The sequence below is a fragment of the Pezoporus flaviventris genome, unplaced genomic scaffold (genome assembly GCF_033815535.1).
Source record: "Pezoporus flaviventris isolate CSIRO_AGI_PZ_B2104156 unplaced genomic scaffold, CSIRO_AGI_Pfla_v1 ptg000045l, whole genome shotgun sequence".
Classification (NCBI taxonomy): domain Eukaryota; kingdom Metazoa; phylum Chordata; class Aves; order Psittaciformes; family Psittacidae; genus Pezoporus; species Pezoporus flaviventris.
The window spans coordinates 12,213,922-12,235,076 of record NW_026892593.1 but is presented as its reverse complement, the minus strand read 5'-3'; the positions used below and the strand labels follow the sequence as shown (position 1 = coordinate 12,235,076).

General features: G+C 42.0%; 1 protein-coding gene and 1 long non-coding RNA gene across 3 annotated transcripts in view; both read left to right on the top strand.

Annotated features, from left to right (window-relative positions):
• The window catches only part of CERK (ceramide kinase), a 41,201-nt gene extending 37,973 nt beyond the window's left edge, over positions 1-3,228 (top strand). For both annotated transcript variants that reach the window (XM_061467478.1, XM_061467476.1), the window contains exon 13: positions 423-3,228. In XM_061467478.1, coding sequence (XP_061323462.1) covers positions 423-516 — 94 coding nt within the window. In that variant the 3' untranslated portion in view covers positions 517-3,228. The remainder of the gene's footprint in view (positions 1-422) is intronic.
• Positions 1-21,155, top strand: part of LOC133276571 (uncharacterized) — a 787,535-nt gene that overhangs the window by 167,921 nt on the left and 598,459 nt on the right. The window lies entirely within an intron of this gene.

Genomic DNA, 21,155 nt, shown 5'->3' with positions numbered 1-21,155 from the left:
TAGAGGTTTGTGAAATTTGAAGGAGTTTTTTGATTGAATTGTTTGGGGTTTTTTTGGTTGATTTTGTTTGTTGTTTTTAGAACAAAGGGAGCAAAAATACCTAATATTTACGTGCAAGTGTGTCTACTAAACGTGATCACTTCCAGTCCAAAAGTGATTTCTGTAGATATTGTGTATTGCATAAAATCAACTCGTCTAAGTTCACCATACAACTCTATGTATGGAAAAGAAGAATAACCTGAGTGATGGATATGTGAAAACATCCAACCTTCTTTTCAGGAAAGGACTGTATCAAAAATGAGAGTGCATTTTATGTAGTCTGGAGCAAGGAACTTTGTCCAACTGCTTAAAATTAATGGATTATTTGAATTAAATGTGTAGTATACATTTGTTTCTTATTAGTTGATCTCTATATTTTCCAGGGTTCACTGCCAGTTAATGAAACTATTTGCAAGGGGAATCGAGGAAACCTGTAAAGATGAAGCTGCCTACAGCCAGAGTAGTGTTGAGCAATGACTATAGACATTGTTCCTCCAGTGGGGAGAGGAAAAAATGAAAGCTCAAGGAACTTGAGTAAATATGCATTTTAGTCAAATTGACAAGTATTTTAAACTTTTAGGTTTGAGGTTTTGGTTTTTTATGGCTTCAGTTTAGTTTTAGACATCATTGCATTGTGTCATTTTTTTAAAGAACATTGTAATCATTAAAATGTACCTTGGAACAATGTAATCTAAGTTATGTTAGAAAAGAGAGAATTGGCATATATATGTGTGTGTGTGTGTGTGTGTGTAATCATGAAGACTGATAAATTCTCTGTGCTTTTCTGGAGAGCTAATGTAGCGGTTGTGTTGCAATAATATCCAAATGTTACAAAACATTGGACTTTCCACTGTCATCAAACCAAGAGATCAAGACAAGATATTTTTCAGAGTCTGAGATGTTTTTTGCTGGGGTCATTCCATAGTTACATGTGGCTTAAATGCTGGACAACAGTGTTGTCATTCACATCTTTGTTTAGTAAAACTTTTCATTTTGTAGTTCTGACTATACCTTGCAACTTATCAATGCAATTCAAACACACATTCCTGGCTTTAAGTAATTAATATAAGAGTTTAGAAATACTTTGAAAGATAAAAGCACATCTGCACACAGATCATACCTTGTCGTATACATTCTATTTGTAAAGGCTTCCTTGCATGATGCTTTTTGGGATGATGAAGGGTTTTATGACTGTTTGGATGATACCAAATACTGCACACTGCAACTGAAATGTCTTGCAAGCATCTTGCAAGGATACTTATGTAATACCAGAAAGGCACAGGCAAAGGAAAATATAAATATCTTCTGAAACACCAGCAAGTTTAGATTTTTCTTTTAAATCTAAAATTAACGTATGAAAAGCTTCCCTCTTCAGTACACAGTTCCTCAGAGATTCTACTACAGATGTTAAAATTTCTTTGTGAAATAAGATGCTGGAATGTTAAGTTTAAAAATATTTGATTGGAAGGGTTTTTGATTTTGTTTTTGTTTTTTTTAGTAATGTTCATTTAACTAAATATGAAACAAAATAATTTGTATTGTGAAATGAAGGGAAGAAACTGGCATTTGGTAAATCATGAAATCACTGTGCTGATTTGTTTTTTATAGCAAAAACCAGACTAGCATCTATAGCTCTGGAGTGATTTTTTATGTTGTGTATGGATTTGTGTATTGTGACACATACATGTTCTGTGTCTGGGCTTGGGGCTAAATTTTGCTGCTGTTGTACAGATTTATTCCTGTTTGAATATCATAAGTTAGCCCCTACTGTCCTCTGTCTTTTCTTAAGTTTGTAGTTATCTTTAAACCTGATTGAATCTGAGGGGTCTTTTTTTGCATTTTAACAGTTAATGGTTCTCCACTCATGTATATTTATTGGTACTTCTGTCATTAAGCATTTATTACTTTCATGTCTCTCATTGGTCTGTGTAAGCCATGGTGATTGGTGATTTTATTACTGAAGCACTTGAAAATTGTTATAAATGGCAGATTTTTTTTTTAAATTGAAGTTATTTACATTCCAGTTTTGTGTAATATCAAAATGGTGTGCTATATCTTTGCTACAAAGTATTATTCATACTGCTCTATAGGACAAAAAGCACTTGCAAATGATCTTGCTTGAAGTACAGCCATACAAAGTTTAGGAACTGGGTTATTTTTATTTTTTTAATAGTATTTCAGGGAAATACTTGAATACTTTTAAAAAGTAGAAGTACTGCTGTTTACTTTCCTTATTAATTCAATGAGTTGAATGTTGATTGATCCGATGTTTGTCAGACATTTGTAACACAAGTGTTGCGTATACTGTATTTTTAAAGGCACATTTAATAAGTGAAATAGTACTTTTGAACTAAGAACCCCATTGAAAATGAGATTGTGCAGTTCTAAAAATGCAGGGTTTGTTGTTTTTTTTTAAAGTGTCATTTGTTTAAGAAGTTCTACAGTTATTGTGGTTTGCCCATAAATATTGTGAGAGAACCCAGACTTCAAGTAACTAGTTCTTGTGCAGGATATGATGGCGCACACTCAGTTTACCAACAAACAAGATCATTTGTGAAGCTTTACAGCTATCCACATTCTCATCAGTGAAAACAGGAGTAAATACTATACCAGCTCTTTCCATTAGCTTGCTAGCAAGTCATGAGACCCTGACTTCAAAAATGGAGGCTTACTCTCATTGTGAATGTATGTAGAAATGCTTTGAATATTTTTAATACCTGAAACCGAGTGCTTGGTGTTTCAAGGTAAGATGCAGAGAAGGCCCCTTTCTGAGAAACAAGCCACCAGAAAAGGAGAAAAGATTGTTCCATAGTATGGTAATGAAGTGTGAAGTAAATAATAGAGGTGTTGCAACATAATAAAATGAAAAGATCTTAGGTAATAGAGAAGCTGTATAGTTGCATTTGAATAATTCTGTTTGTAGCATACTGTAGTAGCAAAGCACCATGTGAGCTGTATAACATTGTCCAGTTTATTTTTAAGAGATCTGTGTAAGTAATGTCTGCTTCCATTTAATTATAGGTTGTTCTTTTCTCTCTGAATGTAGTCTCAGTACAGAAATTATGTATAGGAAAACCAAGTCTGATTATTATTTTTTTCCCAATCTTGCTGGCTTCAAGATTAGAAAATGTGTTCTGTTTTATGATGCTAGGGCATTTCATTGAAAAAATAAAACTACGTCATACAGCATTGCAGTGTTTTTCTTCATTTCATAACTTGATTTGAAAAAATACCTGGCTTTGTTTGACAGAAAATTGGCAGGAGCGTGCTCAAGTGTAACCAATGTGAGCAGATTAAGCCAGGTAGAGAAATAATTCATAAGCTTCCATTTGCATGACTACAGGTTTATAGCAAGTGTCAGAGTGGACAAACACTAAGAGTGAAGGAAAGCAACTACTGAAGCTGGACTTACACTAAAATAAGAAACTTAACAAAAGTAAACTAAAGATTGAAAGGGGGATAAGAAAGTTATTTTATAATGTAAGTATTTACAGTTATTTATTATGAAAAAAATTAAAATACAAAAAATGAGAACTACCATTCTAAGAAGTATAAAATAGGTATTATTCATTAAGTAGTATATAGTAAATAGATGGGGATTTTTTAGAATTTCATTGTAATAGTTATTACAGATGCAGTACATAAATAAGTAAAACATCCTCATTACATATGTACAATGGGCACAGAAGATGCTTTTCAGCACTGTACCGAGTTCTGCTTTTGAAGTGTGTTGGGTTTACATGGCAAGTTTGGTAACAGGGGGTGCTGCATGGTTGGCTTTTGTGAAAAGCAAATAGAAGGTGCACCCATGTTGGGCAGAATCAGTTCCAGCAAGCTCCCAGATGGGCCTGCCACTGACCAAAGCTGGGCTGATCGGTGACGTTGGCAGCATGTTGAAGGGTAAAATTTGCTACATAGCAGCTGTGAGGGGAGTGGGGGGAAAGTAAACAACCCTGCAGGGGCAAAGTCAGTGAAGAAGGAGAGGGAGGAGGTAGTCCAGGCACCAGAGCAGAGATTCCATGGTGAGGCAGCCCATGGAGGTCTATAGGAACCCTGTGCTGGGTCAGGTGGATGTGTCCTGAAGGAAGCTGCAGCAAGTTTCCTGGCAGGAGCTGCAGAAGGGGAGAGGCGCCCATGCATGAGCAGGTTTTCTGGAAGAAACTCTCGCCCATGGAGGGAACCGAAGTGGGAGATGTTCATGGAAGAGGAAGGAGCAGGAGAGATAAGTGTTATGAACTGACCACAACCCCATATCCCATCCCGCTACACTGCTCAGAATTGGGGAGGAGGTAGAAAAGTCAGGAGTGAAATTGGTCCCGGGAAGAAACTAGGGAGGGAGGAGGGGAGAAGGTGGTCTTAGTTTTGTTTTTATTTCTGGTTATTTACTCTGTTATAATTGCAAAAAAATTAGTTACTCTTGCACAAGAAGTCTGTTTTGCCCTTTACTGCAATTGCTAAGTGCTCTCTCTCTTAACTCAACCCATGAGCTCTTCGTGGTGTTTTCTCACCCTGTTGCTGAGAAGGGAGAGGGACAGAGAGGCTGGGTGGGCACGTGACTGGCAGCAGACATCGACCCATCCCATGCAGTTACTCAGCAAGGCAGTGTTTGCAGGGATGTCTTACGGCACGAACGGAAGATGGCATGTAGAATCAGAAATTTCTCTGAACACCTCTATTGTGCAATTTAAGTATTACTTCCCTAGAGCTCCTGCCTTAATCCCTATGAAGTGAATGAGTAATAGGGATTCATCATTTTTATTCTCATTAGTCACATTGCTCTTATTTGTAATTTTCCACAGGATAGTTAAGTAAATTCAATAGATTCTAACTGGTGTTTAAGTTGCAGTAAATGAATTCTGTCCATAATGAAGCGACAGTCCCTCCAGACTTCTGTCTCGCCCACTGACATGCACATGACGTACATCTTGCAAAGGCTTATGCATGTTCTTAATTAAGGTGTGACTAGTCCCATTAATTAGAAGGGGTGGGGCATTAGTTCTGCAATCAGTCATGCCTTTCAAATCCTCTGCAAGGAGAGGATTAACAATTTTTTTCATCCCGTTTCCTGCTGTTTAAAAATTCCTGCCAATATGTACCTACCAAAATTGCCACGAGGTGGTCTTCAAATGATGTTTGCTCCTTTAAGACTTACATGCCTGAAAGGATGACTTGCATTTGTTGGTAGCTGTTTCACCTCAAATGCCGGTTTGTGCTTTGTTTCATAGGAATCCTCCAGCAGTAATTAAAATGAATAGGAGTTTTTCTCTCTCTTTCTTATTTTATTTTTTTCACATCTAGAGAAGACTTCAGTAGTGTAGAACAGGTAAAAAAAATGGAAGGGAAAAAGATACTCATAAAGGAAAAAATACTGAAAGAATAACAGGAGTTGATGCAAATTGGCCCAGATTCTGGAAAGGACAAAAGAGAGCAACTGGCAAACAAGTTTTATTTTTTTAAAGAAATAAGAACATAAAATGCAGATTTTCATTTATTTATTTTGCTGGAAAGCATTGCCCAGGCATGTGCCCTTCAGCTGCACAGTAAAGAGAGCCCTAAAGGTTTGAGTAGGTGGCTGGAAGTTTGACTATTTACAACTGGCAGACAGCTGTAAATACCGGTCATGCCCTGTATTTATACTCACAAACTTTACCCGCACAGCAGCATTGCTAGAAGAGGTGCTAAAGGAGAATTATAAAAGCAAGTTCCTATAGCAATGTGCAGCATTCTGAAATGACTGTTCAATCTGCCAAATGCTTATTTTCCATGCTAATGTTTAGTAGCTGCATTTTAAGGAAGAGGAGATTGGGCAACAAGGAGGAATGCTAGGTCAGTACCTCAGTGCTGCTGAGGTTAAGGTAGTGGGACAGCAACTCACCTCAGCTAAGGGTCTGACCCATAGACCTTGCAATGCCAGGGATAGTTCCCACAGAAAGTGATTGCATACAGAAATACCTGTGCTGTTCCTGTAGATGTTTGTGCAACCTGTTCTGAGCTTTCAGGGATGTATATTCTGCAAACTATTTTAGCTGTCAGAGCAAATTGCTTAAAGATTTCTAAAGTTAGAAAACTTTGGTTACTCACTTAACTGACTCTCCCTGTTGTATTTAAGCGTGCTTGCTCTGTCCTCAGTGGGCATAGAGAATGCCTAGCCTTCAGGGAAATTCCCTGCCTATGCTGTTGTGTTCCCTCTCAGTCTGCTGTTCTTTGCCTAAACAGACTTAATATTCTGACAGAGAAGGAAAAAACTCACAATATTCAAGCACAAATTGATATCAAGAAAAACTGCTTGAAGCTGATTTCTGTTTACCACTGAAGAAGGGAAACTATAAGAAGAGACCTAGTATTGACGGGGTTGCTCCAAAATATGAATGAGGAGTTTCATAAAGTCTTCAATTCAATTAGATACTGTTAGCTCCTAGATGCTATGTTTTCACAGAATGCTGTCTAAAGATCAGATGGATGCATTAGAGTAGATATCTCCCTTCAGCAGTACCCATAGAATGAATTTAACACACTCAGGCAGTGCCAGGGGAGGTTTAGATTGGATATTAGGAAGGATTTCTTCACTGTATATGTAGTCAGGCATTGGAACAGGCTGCCCAGGGAAGTGGTGGAATCACCATCCCTGGAAGTGTTCAGAAACTGAGCAAATGAGGCCCTTAGGGACATGGTTTAGTGGTGGCCTTGGCAGTCCTGGGGTAGAGGTTGGACTTGATGATCTTAAAGGTCTTTTCAACCTAGAATCATAGAATCCAAGTGATTCTATGATTCTAATAACTACTCTGAGGGTTACGCTGCTGATAGATGCTGCCTGGCCCAGAGCCAAAGAAGATCCCAATCAGGTAAGTAGCTCTCAGATGGTTGGAACCTTCCATTTCCATTTCATCTCATAACACTGAAATTTTCGAGGGAAAACAGACAAAACCTGAACACCTGAGAGCCGCTGTGGTTCCAATTTCCTGGTAAAGGCTTAACAACCACTACCGGTCCTCAGCACCTTGGTAGCAGGATCAGGAAAGAGTAAACATCAGCGTATTCTCTCACCAGAACAGCAGATTGTGTTGCTTGTTCTCCTCTGTGCGTAGGCAAAGGTTTGAACTAACAGAAGAAGTTGTATTTTTTTCCTGCATGAAAGAGTTCACAGACTTGCTGGGGGAAGGTGAGGTGGGGAGAAAGCCCAGCCCTGTGGCTGTCTGTGTTTGGAGGAGTGCATCCTGAGGCTGCTGTGGTAGGAACTGCAGGCAGTGATGCTTCCTCTGGATGAACTATTGCAGAAGAGGAATGAGGTGAGCAGGGGTATTAAAAGACCTGTGTCTGTGCAGACTCAGCAGTCCAAACTCACTCTCCCAGTCAACAAAACATTGCACTGAGTCCGTGTAAGTCGCTTGGGTCTGAAGCCATTGCTGTCTGCCCTGCCTTTGTTTGTTGGAGGAAATTCCACTGCTCTGGGATAAATCTGTCCTGCAACACTGCTGAGAAAAAGCGCAGCAGGAATTTGTTAGTGAAGTAGCTATGTTCAGTTTTTTCACTGAAGCTAAAAGAGAGAGAAAAGGGTGTGATGAAAGAGTTGTTGATTCACCCTGTCCCTTGCTGAATCAATGCATCTTGCATTACAGGAGCAGGGGGAATGGGAGGCTACTGCTGCTTATATTGATTTCTACCAGGGTTTCCGATTTCTGCCTTCCAACAAAAGCTGCTGAGATGATACCAGAACTCCATTCTCCACTTGGCGTGGGTGGGCGCTAAGGAAAAAAATGCCTACCCATTCAAAAGCACTAACAGAATCTTAGAATCATAGAATGGTTTGGGTTAGAAAGGACCTTAAGATCATCCAGTTCCAACCCCACTGCCGTGGGCAGGGACAATCCAGGAAGAGAAACAGATACTGCTATATCTGAATTCCCGCAGTCCCAGGACACAACATACATTCCTCAATGGTGACAGCCAGAGCTTCCTTGAAGCAAAAAATACCTCCCTATGCTCTTAGTGCAATGCAGCGAGGAAAGGAACTACAATTACTGAGGTTTTAATGTTTCTTCTAAGGTTGCTCTGGTGGGAAAGCTTCTCTGCTGTCTTCATAAGGACTGGGAAACATACATCAGGTCACAGTGCCCACTGCAGCACCTTTTCTACTGACATTGACTGATGTCTTAGTACCAACAGGCTATGGGCCACGTGGAGGTGCAGTCAGAAGACATCCATTGGGCAACAAGGTTGCCATTATTTTTGGGCTAAGGCCAAAGACATTTTAGCAGGAGAGGAGATGTTGTTGACAACCATGCAGTTGATGTCTCTCATACACCTTGAGGTGTGTACTGGGGAGCCCTGGTATGTACCAGGAGAAAGATGTGTATATCCTCCATGGCTGTGCAGAGAACACTGATGAGTAGGAGTGACCTGTTGTTGGGAGCACTGATGTGGAGTGTGGCTCACAAAGGCCCTTGGGTTCGGATGTGTGCCTCACTGATGACTCTGGCACAAGTCATGCACTGCCTCCAGAACTCAGAAGTGACACTGTTCCCAAGAGGGAGCAGACAAAAGAGGTTATACAGAACAGTGGAGATGACAGAGATCATGTTAGTGATGTCTACAGCGGGCTTGCTGACTATGAACTGCTGTGCCACAGGGTTGCAGGGGCTGAGGGCAGCCAGCTCACTGAAGGCAATGCCCACTCACTTAGTTGAGGGTGGGGGCCTGCAAACAACTGCACTGGCACTACAGCTCTTGTGGCAGCTGCCAAGGATCTAAAAATTAACCGTTTTCTGGCAGCTATGTTGTGCTGGGAAGGTTTAAAGGTCCCAGATCTCTAAGACTTAGCAAGCCTGATCTCATGAGTGGTGGCCTTCAGCAATGTAGCCGTCCTCCCTTGTTTAAATAGCCCCTAAGGCAGCATGACTTCTAAGATGCACTTAGTGTGGTGGCTCTCCTGCCTAAAGCTCTCTCCAGCCTCCTGTTTGCAATTTTGCCCTTCTCTCCTCACATGAGTATCAGTCACATTCTTGGATGCAGTCTGAGAGCTGTAAATAACATCAGACATTTTGTTGTAACCTCATTTTCCTCTGTTCAGGCACCTGTCAAGGTCTTGTTTTTCCATCTTGGCTGACCCTGCCAACACAGTGGTGTCAGTACAGAGAAGGCTCAGTAGCACTGAGCAATGCTAAACATCTGTAAGCAATACAAGTGTTTGAAATGTCGCTAGCTGGCCTACCTTGGTGAAGCAGTGTCAAGAGGAAAAAGGCTGGGTGCATGCTGAGTCTAAAGGATAACACTTGAAAATGACACATCTAGAGAAAATTACACACGCACAAGATTTGCCTTTGGGTAGAAGCAGATTATTTTGCATACAAATACGAGGGGATGGAGACAGCAGAGCTAACTCTGCCTATTTCTCTCCAACGTGATGATTGAATCTCTGAACCGGCAGTCTACAGTTACCCTGCTGGAAATATTGCCACTAACTTTTAATAAAGAAAGAAATATAGCTTTGTTTTGGTTGTGGAGTCTGTATCACAAATCAGTGCCTATAATCTGTGAAAAGAGAAGATTGTTTTTCAGTAAAACGTCACACACAATGCCTTTACATGCAGTTACAGACGTCACTTGTTTTCTCCATGCCCTAAGCGGCAGCAGAAAGCTCTGAAGTTTAAATCATTTTATGACAATAAGCTGTCTGGTACACTGTTTAATAATTCTGCATGTTAATGTAAATACGTTTTTATCTACCTTACTGCAGTGACTGCTCCTCAGTGCTTTAAGTCTGACTTGGTCCTGCAGCTCCCTCTACTGAAAATTATTCCTCTTGAAAATAACTCTAAATTTCAAAATGCAGCAGCTATTTTTAAGGCAGTCTGGCAAATCAATTTCCTATGCTTCCCTGTGGATGAGAGCTGCAGAAACGTGCTCCAGTTCAAATTACATGTTACTTCCCACTGGTAATTTCTACTTTTGATTTGGTTTACAGGATTCAATGTGATCAAACAGTAATAGATGCTGCACAGTTGGTTTTTGTCCCCAAAAAAATGAATGATTGAGCAATGTCTTCTTAAAAAAAAAGGACAGAAACAGAGGTCATAAAGGGGAAGACTATAATTGTAAATTTTAGCATCTGGGACCTTTAGATTCTTGTTCATGTACCGACTTCTTCAGCTCAGGAGAATTTGGCTCTCCTGAAAGTGTGTTCGGCACACTGTTGAAGGTGGCTTAATTATTTGTCTCCACCAGGTCTCAGTTAGTTCTAGTTCTCAGCACACGAGTTCACTACCCTAAGCAGGCATGGAGGAATGCCATGAATAAAGAAAATATGCTTCCATATCTGTTGAACTGATAGCCTGCCAAGTATCATGTCGTGTATCCTTTTCAGACAGTGTGGGAGGCTGGGGCAAACCTGACAAGATCTAACGCTTTTCCTCCCCTCCCTATTCCTGGCTCTCAGGCTGTTTGCTCTTTTTATGGCAGTAGCAGCATTTCTGAGTGCTTCTGCCCACCCACCCACCCGCTTTCTCTCTTCCTCGTTGCTACCCTGACCTTTCACTATTCCCTTTGCTTTCTTTTACTGGCTCCTTCTGGAGTTCACTGGCCTGATGACATTTCTCTCTGTTCCTTTGGTCTCCTTTGCTACTCCCTTAGTCTAGCTGCCTACTGCTCTAGCACACGGGTTATCAAGCTCTTCTCTATGGTATTTATCTTCTGGAACTTTTCTGCTTTGTTTTGTGATGCAGACTTACATCTGAAACAAGAGACTCACTTGTACATCTCTGAGAAGAGATGTTTGGCATCTGGACGTGTCCTGGGGCACACAAGTGTTTTAAATTACCATCTATTCAAGCTATACTGATCAGCTTTGGCTTTGTGGCTTTGTGAGTGTTTTTCTGCCTGAGTGTTTGACAGTTCTCCAGAACTCATTTTATGAAGGGGAAATACTGATGTGTAATAAATGAATGACAATAGCAATGGGAAGTTATTATTCATTATGTGGAATTTAATCACAAAGAAAAGCATATTCTCCAAAGGAGCATTTAAAACCAAGTGTCAGTGACATGAGGCTGTAAATGTAAAGTCACTATCGGGGTAAGACACTGCCAAATTCATGCTTCTTTTCTGTCTAAAAGACTGGGTTTAAAAAGCACATCACTGTGAACAGTGAGCTTTTCTTACTTATTTCTACATTAAAAGGAATCTCCAAGGAAACAGAAGTACTGTGTGGCACCACTCAGATGTTTGTTCTCTCTCTTAACCTTCCAACAACCAACTTATTGAAAGCCTTTTTAAAAAATAATGGTTCCTTTAGCATGTACAAGTATGGACAATATAAATGTCAATATTTATGCTGCTCTACATATTTTCTACTGTATAGCAGAGCAATGATAAATGTGTAAAAGCAATTTTGCAGAAAATGGGATAGAGTGATTTCAGTGCAAATGTTCCTAGCATTTCTTGCTAAGGTCTGGATTGTTTGCAATGGGACCCATAATCCACACAACATTTGATTGAAATGCATCTTAAGTTTGTAACTGGATTTCATCAGAAACCATAAGCTGTAGAAACGAAAATGGCTGTTCTTATAGCCAAAAAGGGCTGTGTGGTCTGTGCTGCATGTGGATGTCTTTTGAATTCAGAAGTATTAAGATAGCTGGGGCCTGTAGTGGAAATTATGAAAGAAAACACAACACTGTCAGAAATGTAGCAGGAGAAGTACCAATCCCTCTGCCCTGGAGGGAAGAGCAGGGGAATGATACATAGCAGAGAAAAGCACAAATTGAAGCCAGACCTTTGTGTATTTCGTGTATCCCAGGTCATGTGGAAGGCCCAGCCAGTGGCATGTTGGTTACAAAATCCAAACTGACTGTACTTTGGAGCTTTTGGCATGTGACCATTACTCTTCAAAAGCCTTACGTAAATGTTCTGAAATTCAGTTGCTCAACAGAGCCTTTGGAGGAAAATACCATGCTGAACACCAGAGGCTTTCCTCCTCTTCTGAAGGGCAAAGGGACAAGGAAAGAGTGACAAGTCAGCTACACCCTCAGCTGATGGAAATCAGGTCCTTTGATTTTTAATAGAGCCACATCAGCTTACCACAAGTGAGGATTTGCTGGTTTGCTTAGCTGATATACCAAGTTTAAACCAAGCATATATGAGGAAGTATTACACCAAAACTATGCACAGACTTCGCATCCATAGCGTGACCTCTAGAATTGTTTTCTATCAGCTCTAGCAGAGAAGTAACTTTTTATTTTACTTCAGTATAGTTTGAACCAGAGGAGCTAGACTAATAAGAGTGTTAGGTTCATTTCTAGCCAGGTCTTGAGTAAAGCAAATTTGCATTTTCTATTGAATACACAAGCCCATCTAAACAGAGGTGAGGAGAAGACGGTCTATTGACATTATGTAAAGGCAGCGTATCAGTTTAAAGGGTTCTGTTTGCCTAGAAGAGTGTGAAGGAGACTGTTTAATTACCTGTCTAGGGTTGACAAAGATAAACACCCTGTTATTATTCTATGTATTTGCTTGTAACTCAATTAAGGATGTGTACTTAATTGTATCACCAATATGAAGAAATAAGTGTTAAGGTGTTTGAAAGCTAGAGGAAATGAGATGTCCCTAAAGAAACATGAAAGGTCAGGGAGTACAGAAAGCAAAGAAGCATAAAATTATGGCATTGGTATTCAGTTAAGATCAGAAGTGAAGGGCTGTGTTATCTGAATTCCCAATTGTAAGGCTCAATTGAGGAGTTAACAGAAAAAGTGCCGACTTACAAAGCAAAGTGACATAGCACAGCAGCACGAACTAAATCAAACACGTCTAGCTATTCTGTCAGTGGTGAAGGAGAGCTTATGTTCTTGAGTTATTTCAGTTACGTTGAATCATCCCTGACCTATCTACAATATTTGCTGTCTTCTGTGCACAGCACTCTTGAATGATAACATTTAATGCATGGCACTAAGTGATCAACCAGTTTCGTTCTTCTGTTTCCCCATATTAATTTTGCCATTAAAAATACAGAAACAACAAGGAAGATGAGCTGTTGGGGGGGGGGGGGGGGGGCGGGGAGGGGTAGTTTAAAATTAATGCACAAGTCTGACGATCTCCCTACCCATCCTTTTTTTATGTGTTAAGCCTTTAATATATATCATATGGATGTACTTCCCTGTGGAGGCGCGTTCTCTGTAATCTTACCCCTCGGACACTGGCTGCTCCTGCCGGCATCAGCACAGTGAGGTAATCCCAGCCCAGCAGCACCGAGGCAGTGAGGAGTGATATGATACAACAGCAAAGCACAGCCTCACATTGCCCCTGTTGTACAGCCCTGAAGCAGGACAGCCAGTGACGGGTGATGTCCCATAATTGCACCCAGAGCTGTCGTTTTAGGAGCAGATTCAGAAGAATAAGTCATGGGGTGACTTCTTTCTGTTTCTACTTTCCCTCTTTCTGTGGCATCAAGTGTTCTCACTGGTGCAAGTCTGAGGGGGCAGAACGCAGGCAGGGGATGTCACCTAGCCATGTTGGGTGGGAGATGGCGCTTCTGAGATGCTATAACGACAGAGAGAAAAGACGTTCCCTGCTTCTCCCCTGCCATTGCATATACAATCCATCTACTCTTCCTTTTGGCACACCTGACAATATAAACACGCTCTCTGCAACCCCAGGAGACTTCCCAGCTGCAACTTATCATTGAAACAGTTTGATTAAATTTAATTTTGCTCTTTATAGTTTTATTCTTAAATTATCTCAACACTTTCAGAGCAAACGTGTGGTTTTTTAATCAATCTGACAGCTGATTGTTTTGAGGAGGTTTTTTTACAGCATCTGACACAGCTGACACGACTGTTCTTTTCATAAATATCTGTCACATTAGTTTAAAGCTGTGATTAAAGCTGCTCCACATTCTGCTGGCAAGGCAGCTGGACCTGCACAAATCACGACAATAACCATAGAAGCTCCTTTCTGAGAAGAGTGCTGTTTCTGTAGCCGTGTCAGACAAGTGCTGCCTTTCAAGAATGATTGCTCAGCTCTAAATGATATTTTTGGCTTTCTTTTAGAAAAGTAAGTTATTTATTTTCCTGTGATTTTAACTAAAGAACACTATCATCCCTAGAGAACAATTTTGTTTTTCAGCACAGGAGCAATTACTTTCAGCTGTATCAAGGGCCTGATGTTTAAAAGGCTGTGTGGTTTCATGGGTTTGAAAAATGCCTTCTCTTAAGGACTTCTAAGCTAGTTTCTCTGTGGCTGTCACCAGTCCCACAATCTCAGAAGCGGATAGCTGCATATCACCCACCCAATATTCCTTTACAATTTGCTATTTGTGAGAAAGAATACATGTAACTGGGAGATGGCTGTACTCAGCTGAAGAAAGAGATAAATGTATGTAGCTATTATGCCATCCTTGAGACAGCAAGAAAAGATGTCATACAGGACAATAATCACCGAGTCATAGAATGGCCCAGGCTGGAAGGAACCTTGAAAGATCATCTAATCCAACCTTTTATGGGAAAGGGAGCCTAAAGAAGATTACCTAGCAACCCATCTAATTGTATCTTGAAAACTACAAATGACGGGGACTCTGCCATGTCCCAGGGAGGTAGTTTCAACGAATGTTCTCACTGTAAAATATTTCTTTCTTATGTTGAGATGAAACCTCTCCTGGTTTAACTTGTACCCATTGCTTCCTCTCTTCTCCATTGTGACATCCTGTGAAGAGAGAGGAGAGTTCACATCCTCTTCGAAGCGGCCCTTTAAGTACTGGAATATTGTGATGAGGTCCACCCTTAGCCTCCTCTTCCCTGAGGACTTAAAAACTAGCTACTTCTGTTGCTTCTCAAACAGCAGGTTTTCCAGCCCTTTGAGGATGGAGAACTGCCCACAGCCCTCCTTGGGAGCCTCTCCACATCTTCCTTGCATTGTGGGGACCAGCAGTGGGTTCAGTACTCCAGGTGCAGCCTCACAAGTGCCCGAGCGACTCACAGAGCCTGCAGCAGATGGAGAAATTACAAATTCAGCAGGAACTGAAAGCAGAGTGATGACACCAGCTTCTTTTCCAGCAGTCAGCAGAGAACAGAGCAAGGAAGTAAGCAATGAGATATTTGGTGGCCATGATATGTGTGCCCATGGCCACTGAATAGGTAGCACATGTATTCCTGGACAGGGCTAGTCCCTGATACTGGAGTGAGGAGAGCAGGACAAAAAGAGTTGAGGGCAAGATGCCCTGTCAAAGGCAGAGTGTGCGCCTGCGCTGGTAGCTGATCACAGAGGACAGGAATCAGGATCATACTGACAAACAATCCACTGAGGGAAAGTCTTGAAAGTGCAACTCATAAGAACAAAACATGAATATATCCAGACCAATCCATAATTCATACTTACAGAGGCATTTTGACACTCAGTTCTTGCCACACTGAATAATTAATATATTCGTTGTGCTAGAAGTAAATAACGTACATGAAACATATCATCTGCAAAAGGGTATTAAATGCAGAAGACCATGCTCTTGCCATCATCTAAAAGAAAAAACACCCTCCAAAATCAAATGGTAAACAATGACAATGCACAAAGTAATGGCACTTGTAATCCAGGTCATTCTTAGGTTCTTAGAGGTTTTCAGACAAAACACATGGTCGTCAGCTAGAGGCAACATTCATGACTTGCATTCTGTTGCAAATCAATTTGTTACCATCCCTTCCCACAGGGCGAGCCTCCCAGTGCTGCAAAGCCCAGTCACCCAGGACCTGATGGCTCACCCAGGTGGGGTCCACAGCCCTGGAGCGCACAGCTCTTGACATAGTGGCTCCTTTGTTTGGATCCTGTGCTCAGCTAAAATATCAGTCATTGTCCTGGTCTGTTTAGGCCTCTTGGATTAGAGAGTATTGGAGACAAAAGTAGCAACAAATGTTTAGAGCAAATAAAATCAATTAAATAGGTGTAAATAAGCTGGCTGCATGTGCTGACAGAGATTCATTGCATTGGGGAGAGCACTAAGACTATGGGGCATGGTGATATTGCATGGTCTTCCTGGGGCTGGCCATGGAGGGGTGATGACTCGGGCTGTGGAGCAGAAGAAGGGGGTTGTATCTGGGGATACACAGCAGGGCACAGAGGACAAGTCTGAATGCAAGGTGTCATACTTGGCCTGATGCATTTATCACTAGTTACCACTCAGAGTATCTAAAGGATCAGGTTTGGACATGGCAGAAGACTGGTTTCTAAATCCTCTGACTGTCACCTGCAATCTAGCTTTCAGGTCTCATGGACAGGGCCTGCATCAAAAACCTCAGGTCAAGCAGGGCACGTGCATCATGCAGTGTCTTTGCAGTGGCCTTTAGACAGGCTGTCAGTGGAATTACTGTCACGACCCCTTCTGAGATGTCAGTGAAACCTACTGTAAGCATCCTGGCTGCTGGCTGTTTCCTGTGCATGCCCAGGCTGATGACAAGTATCAGTGCGCGGTCTCTGAGGAAATGTGCGAACGTGCCCTGCAAGTACATCAAGCAATTAATTTGCTAGCAGACTTTCTGATATTATGTCAAAATTAGACCATGAGTTCCTTCTCATCCATTACCCTGAGGCTGAGGGGTGGAAAGGACTGGCGAGCCTGCCCCATGCTGCTGTTTTTATCTTGAGACACCATGAGAGCAATGGCCAGCTGCTGTGAGCAGCAGTCCTGCACACACACAGTTACACCAGCTTCCTGCTGATGCCTCCTGTCCCTCTGAACTGTCATTCCCATAGTCACTGTCTGAGTCCCACTGTCACTGAGTCAGTCTGAGTGACAGACACTACTTCTTTTTCTTCTCCTCATTAGTGTCTTCCACATATGCCCTTGGCTCCTCACCTCCTCCAAGCTCTTTGACATGGTGCCCACTGCGTGCTGGGGTTGTGGGCAGGCTGGCTTGTGTGTGTCTGAGCACAGAGCAAGAGAACTGACCATCTCCTATTGTCCTGGGTTCAGCAGTAGCAGCCATTTTTTCTCCTTAGTAGCTGGTGCAGTGCTGTGTTTTTGACTTTCATCCTGGGAACAGCGCTGATAACACCGATGTTTTCAGTTACTGCTCAGTAATGTTTACTCTGACCAAGGACTTCGTGAGTCTCATGCTCTGTCAGGGAGGAGGGGAAGCCGACAGGAAGCAGAGACAGGACACCTGACCCAAACTGACCAAAGAGGTATTCCATACCACAGCACATCATGCCCACTGTATAAACTGGGGGCAGTTACCCAGAAGGGCTCAGATCACTGCCTGGGTTGGGCTGGGTATCGGTCGGCGGGTGGTGAGCAGTTGTATTCTCTTCCCTTGTTATTTCCCTTATCATTATTATCATTGGTGGTAGCAGCAGTGGTTTGTGTTATACCTTAGCTACTGGACTGTTCTTATCTCAACCCATGGGAGTTACATTCTTTCCATTCTCCTCCCCATCCCTCCTTTGGGAGCAGGGGGGAGGGGGGGGGGGGGGAGTAAGTGAGCGGCTGCGTGGCTGACTAGGCTTAAACCACGACACCCATGAATTCCAGCTTGAGGGGATCCACAGGCTGCATGGGTGGTTTGTCTGTGTGCCTGGGAAGCTGACTGCATGGGGGCTTCTGCCAAAAGGGTCAAAAGATCCAGTGGGTCTGTAATGGCGCAATATTTCACGACAGAGCATGGATAGGGGAAGACTTGATAGAGGTGGGGCTGGGCTGGGTTATGAAGCTCCTGTGTGACTGATGCATCTGGGGATGCTGCTGAGGAGGACTTCTGCTTCCCTGTGATCTTCTGTGGGCAGTGCTTGTGAGGAATAATGAGCTGAGAATGGAAAACTACTTCCTCCATATCATCTAAATAGAATCATAGAATCAACTAGGTTGGAAAAGACCTTTAAGATAATCAAGTCCAAATATTCTCCATACTTTCCTCCTTCTCTCTGCCCTGGCTTAGTCTAGGGGGGTTAAAGCTCACAGTGTGTTCACGTTCCCATCTCTTCCCAGTGGTAGTCTGAAAACATGGAAATTACAACACAGATGAAGGAAGGAATCCCAGTAATCCAAGCTGGAATGTTTGCAGTGAGGACTGCTCATGTCTCTCGATGCTGGTGCTGGAGTAGTACTTGTGGCTGGGGAATGCAACTTGCCAGGCAGCCCCATCCTTAATCAGGCTTTCCAGCAGAGAAGCAACTGTGGCATGGCTTTCTGGTCTGCTGCCAGTTCCTTTTCCATCCATGCTGTGCACCTTCACTGCCTGCTGGGCACTTGCCATAGGAAGCAGTGGGTCTGTGTGTGCATCGAGCTGGAAAAGGCCAGGGACAGGAGGGCCGGGTGATGGACGGCACATCTTGCAATCAATCACCTCTCAGGCATGAGGGTGCTAGCTAGCAGATGAGCCTAAATGGGGCTGAACTGCTTGAAACGAGTGCCTAGACATCTGGGGTGTTATTAGCAATCCAGTGGAATTAGATCTGCAGTCTGGGGCAATTGCATCATAACTCAATGTAGTCTCATATCCAGAGGGAGAAGCTTACTCTGCTTTGGGAGCCTAAACTAGGGCAGATGAAATGCAGCCATTAGGCCTGTATACAATTAATAATACTCTCAATACATTTAGGCCATTTTTCTCTTTGTCTTTTATTCCAGAAGAGACACTCTTTATTATTGCATCAATTTTCCTACATTACTTAAAAAAGTAATTCCTGTACAGAGTAGATTTCTTGCGATATTTTTTCACTGCCAATACAGTGTGATGAAATGGCCATGAAAGCTTGCCTGGAGCTTGCAGAGCAGCATGGGGCCAAACGATGAAGCTCAGAGGCGTTGCCTGTCCCAGCCATACTGTAGGAAGTTACCAGCATCAGCTTGGCATGTACCTAGCCTGGGGCCAAAGTCTACCCTTAGGAGGAACACAGCAGAATTATATTGTCTCAAAAATATTACAAATATCACAGGCTTTTATTGATTCTGTGAGTTCTTATAAATCGGGCAAATAATTCTATTTTTAATACAGTCTATGATGCCTTCAGGGGACTGGGCCACTTGAAGGCAAAGGGGCCGGGATTTTGCTCCTTGTTTTAGGGTACATTATGTCATTTCAGGTCATCAATTTTCACTGCTTTGTTCCTGTTCTTAAAAAGCATTTCATGGGGGTGTTTTGACCTCACAGACCAGAGGTCAGCATTACTCCCTGCAGCTTCATGAGAGGGTGGAAGGCTCCTGCTTTCTGTGATTATTATGGGAGCTTATTACTGGAGTACAGCTCATGTCTGGCTAATGCACATTTTCTCCACAGCCATCACTTTCAAAGCATCTTTTTAATTTGCTCCCCTCTGTAAAACCTGTGCTCAAAGGTTTCATTTTATGCTTTATATCTTCCAATGGCTGGTTCCATGTCAGACCAGTTCTCAAAATGAAGACAAGCACCTCACTGGACTTAGGCTGCTCTGGACATACATGTGTCCAGCTGTGGGCTGTGTTGTATAAGAATCATCATCTAAATAAGTCAAGAAAACAGGAAAATGCATCATTAATCCTTTTTTAAAAAAAATTCTTTTTTTCTAAATACTTTCAAATGACAGGTCATGGACCAAAGGAATAATTATAAATGACATGGTATTACAATAACAAAGCAACAAATATTTCTAACTAATTAGAAGCAACAAATGAAGGATTAGAACACGGGAGTCATCTAGAACAATAGCTGAGATGCTGTATGCAGCAGATGGATGTGGTGTGCATGTCCTCTTCCAGCATGAGATCTTCAGAGGGTGCCAGGGTGGGGATTGCAGGTGTCCCTCTGCACTACCCTCTGGGAGGGGGAAATTAAGTATATTGCCAGACACATTTAAAACCAACAAATGCTTATCCTCCTTAATTAGGCTGTAGAACACTTATCACCAACCTCCCCCAATGCTTGCTGTTGAAAGCAAATTATTCTCAGAGCATTTTTAATGTAACTTTTTTGCAGCCTGCTAAATCCTTACCTCTTTAGTAAGGCTGATGGCTTGAGACCAGCCAATAGACCCCAGCAGTGGAAGAAGGCTCACATAAAAATCAGACAACTAGCAAATGCATTTTAAAGAGAACAATGGCTTGAAGTTGACTTCAACCCACACACTCCTTCTTGGCCTCTGGGAACATCCCCCATCGTGACTGAGCGTACTATAGAGGCTGGTAGTGGGAATCACATTGGTATTGCAATTGAACTCTGTAAGTCAATTTCTGTATTTTTCTTAATGCAATTTACATTTGTATTGTGGTTTCAGTATATTTCGTATCACTCTGCTGTATCAGAAATCCCACATAATATCTTCAAACAAGTAACTTTGACATTAAGCATTGCTCCCTTCAGCCATGTCATATCCAAAAGAGGCTGGTCAGAGAGTATTGGACTCCAACATGGCTGTTCAATAATAAGACTATTTTGTAATTATGTTGTTCATAAGTTTACATGGCTTTGACTTTGTCAGATAGTTTCTCATCAGAGAAACTTGCTTAACTAAATGCTAGCAGCAATGACAACTGGCAACTCTAATTACACTTGACAGAGTACAAGACAGTCTTTTTTCTTCCTACCAGATGCTTCCACTGCTGTGCTCTCCCTCATCTACTAATTCCTGCCCCCGGTAGAATTTATTAAGACATGCACCTGTCATTTGGGATATCACAGATATCTGGTAAGACATGTAAAGTGTAGCAACGTGCAGCAGAAGTGCCAGCATAAACAGCCTCTCTCTGTCACAGAAGGCTACCTTCAGAAGTGAGAAGTTACATATGATAGACACTCTTCACTAAGGTGAAATGATGGTTCTGCAGTGGAAGCAGTCGGAGGGGCACATCCAAAAGGGTATCAGGTGCACCCTGGGCCAAGCACTTTTGGGGTGAGGGCTGCTGTGCTTCTCTGGTCTTCATTCATTTCTGTGTCTTAACCACCCAAGTGGTCCCACAGACTGATGCTCAACTAGGTGGTGGAGGCAGATAGGATGATTTGCCCACTGCTGTAGTAAGATAGATACTACAGGGTAGATTGTCTCGCTCTTTCTATTCCAGATGAATCACAACATAACAATCTGTCAGCATGCATGGAGAGATTTTCCAATTTTTCTTTGCTGATTAATTTTTGTTTAATACCACATTAGTTTGCTTTCAATGTATAGAAGGAACT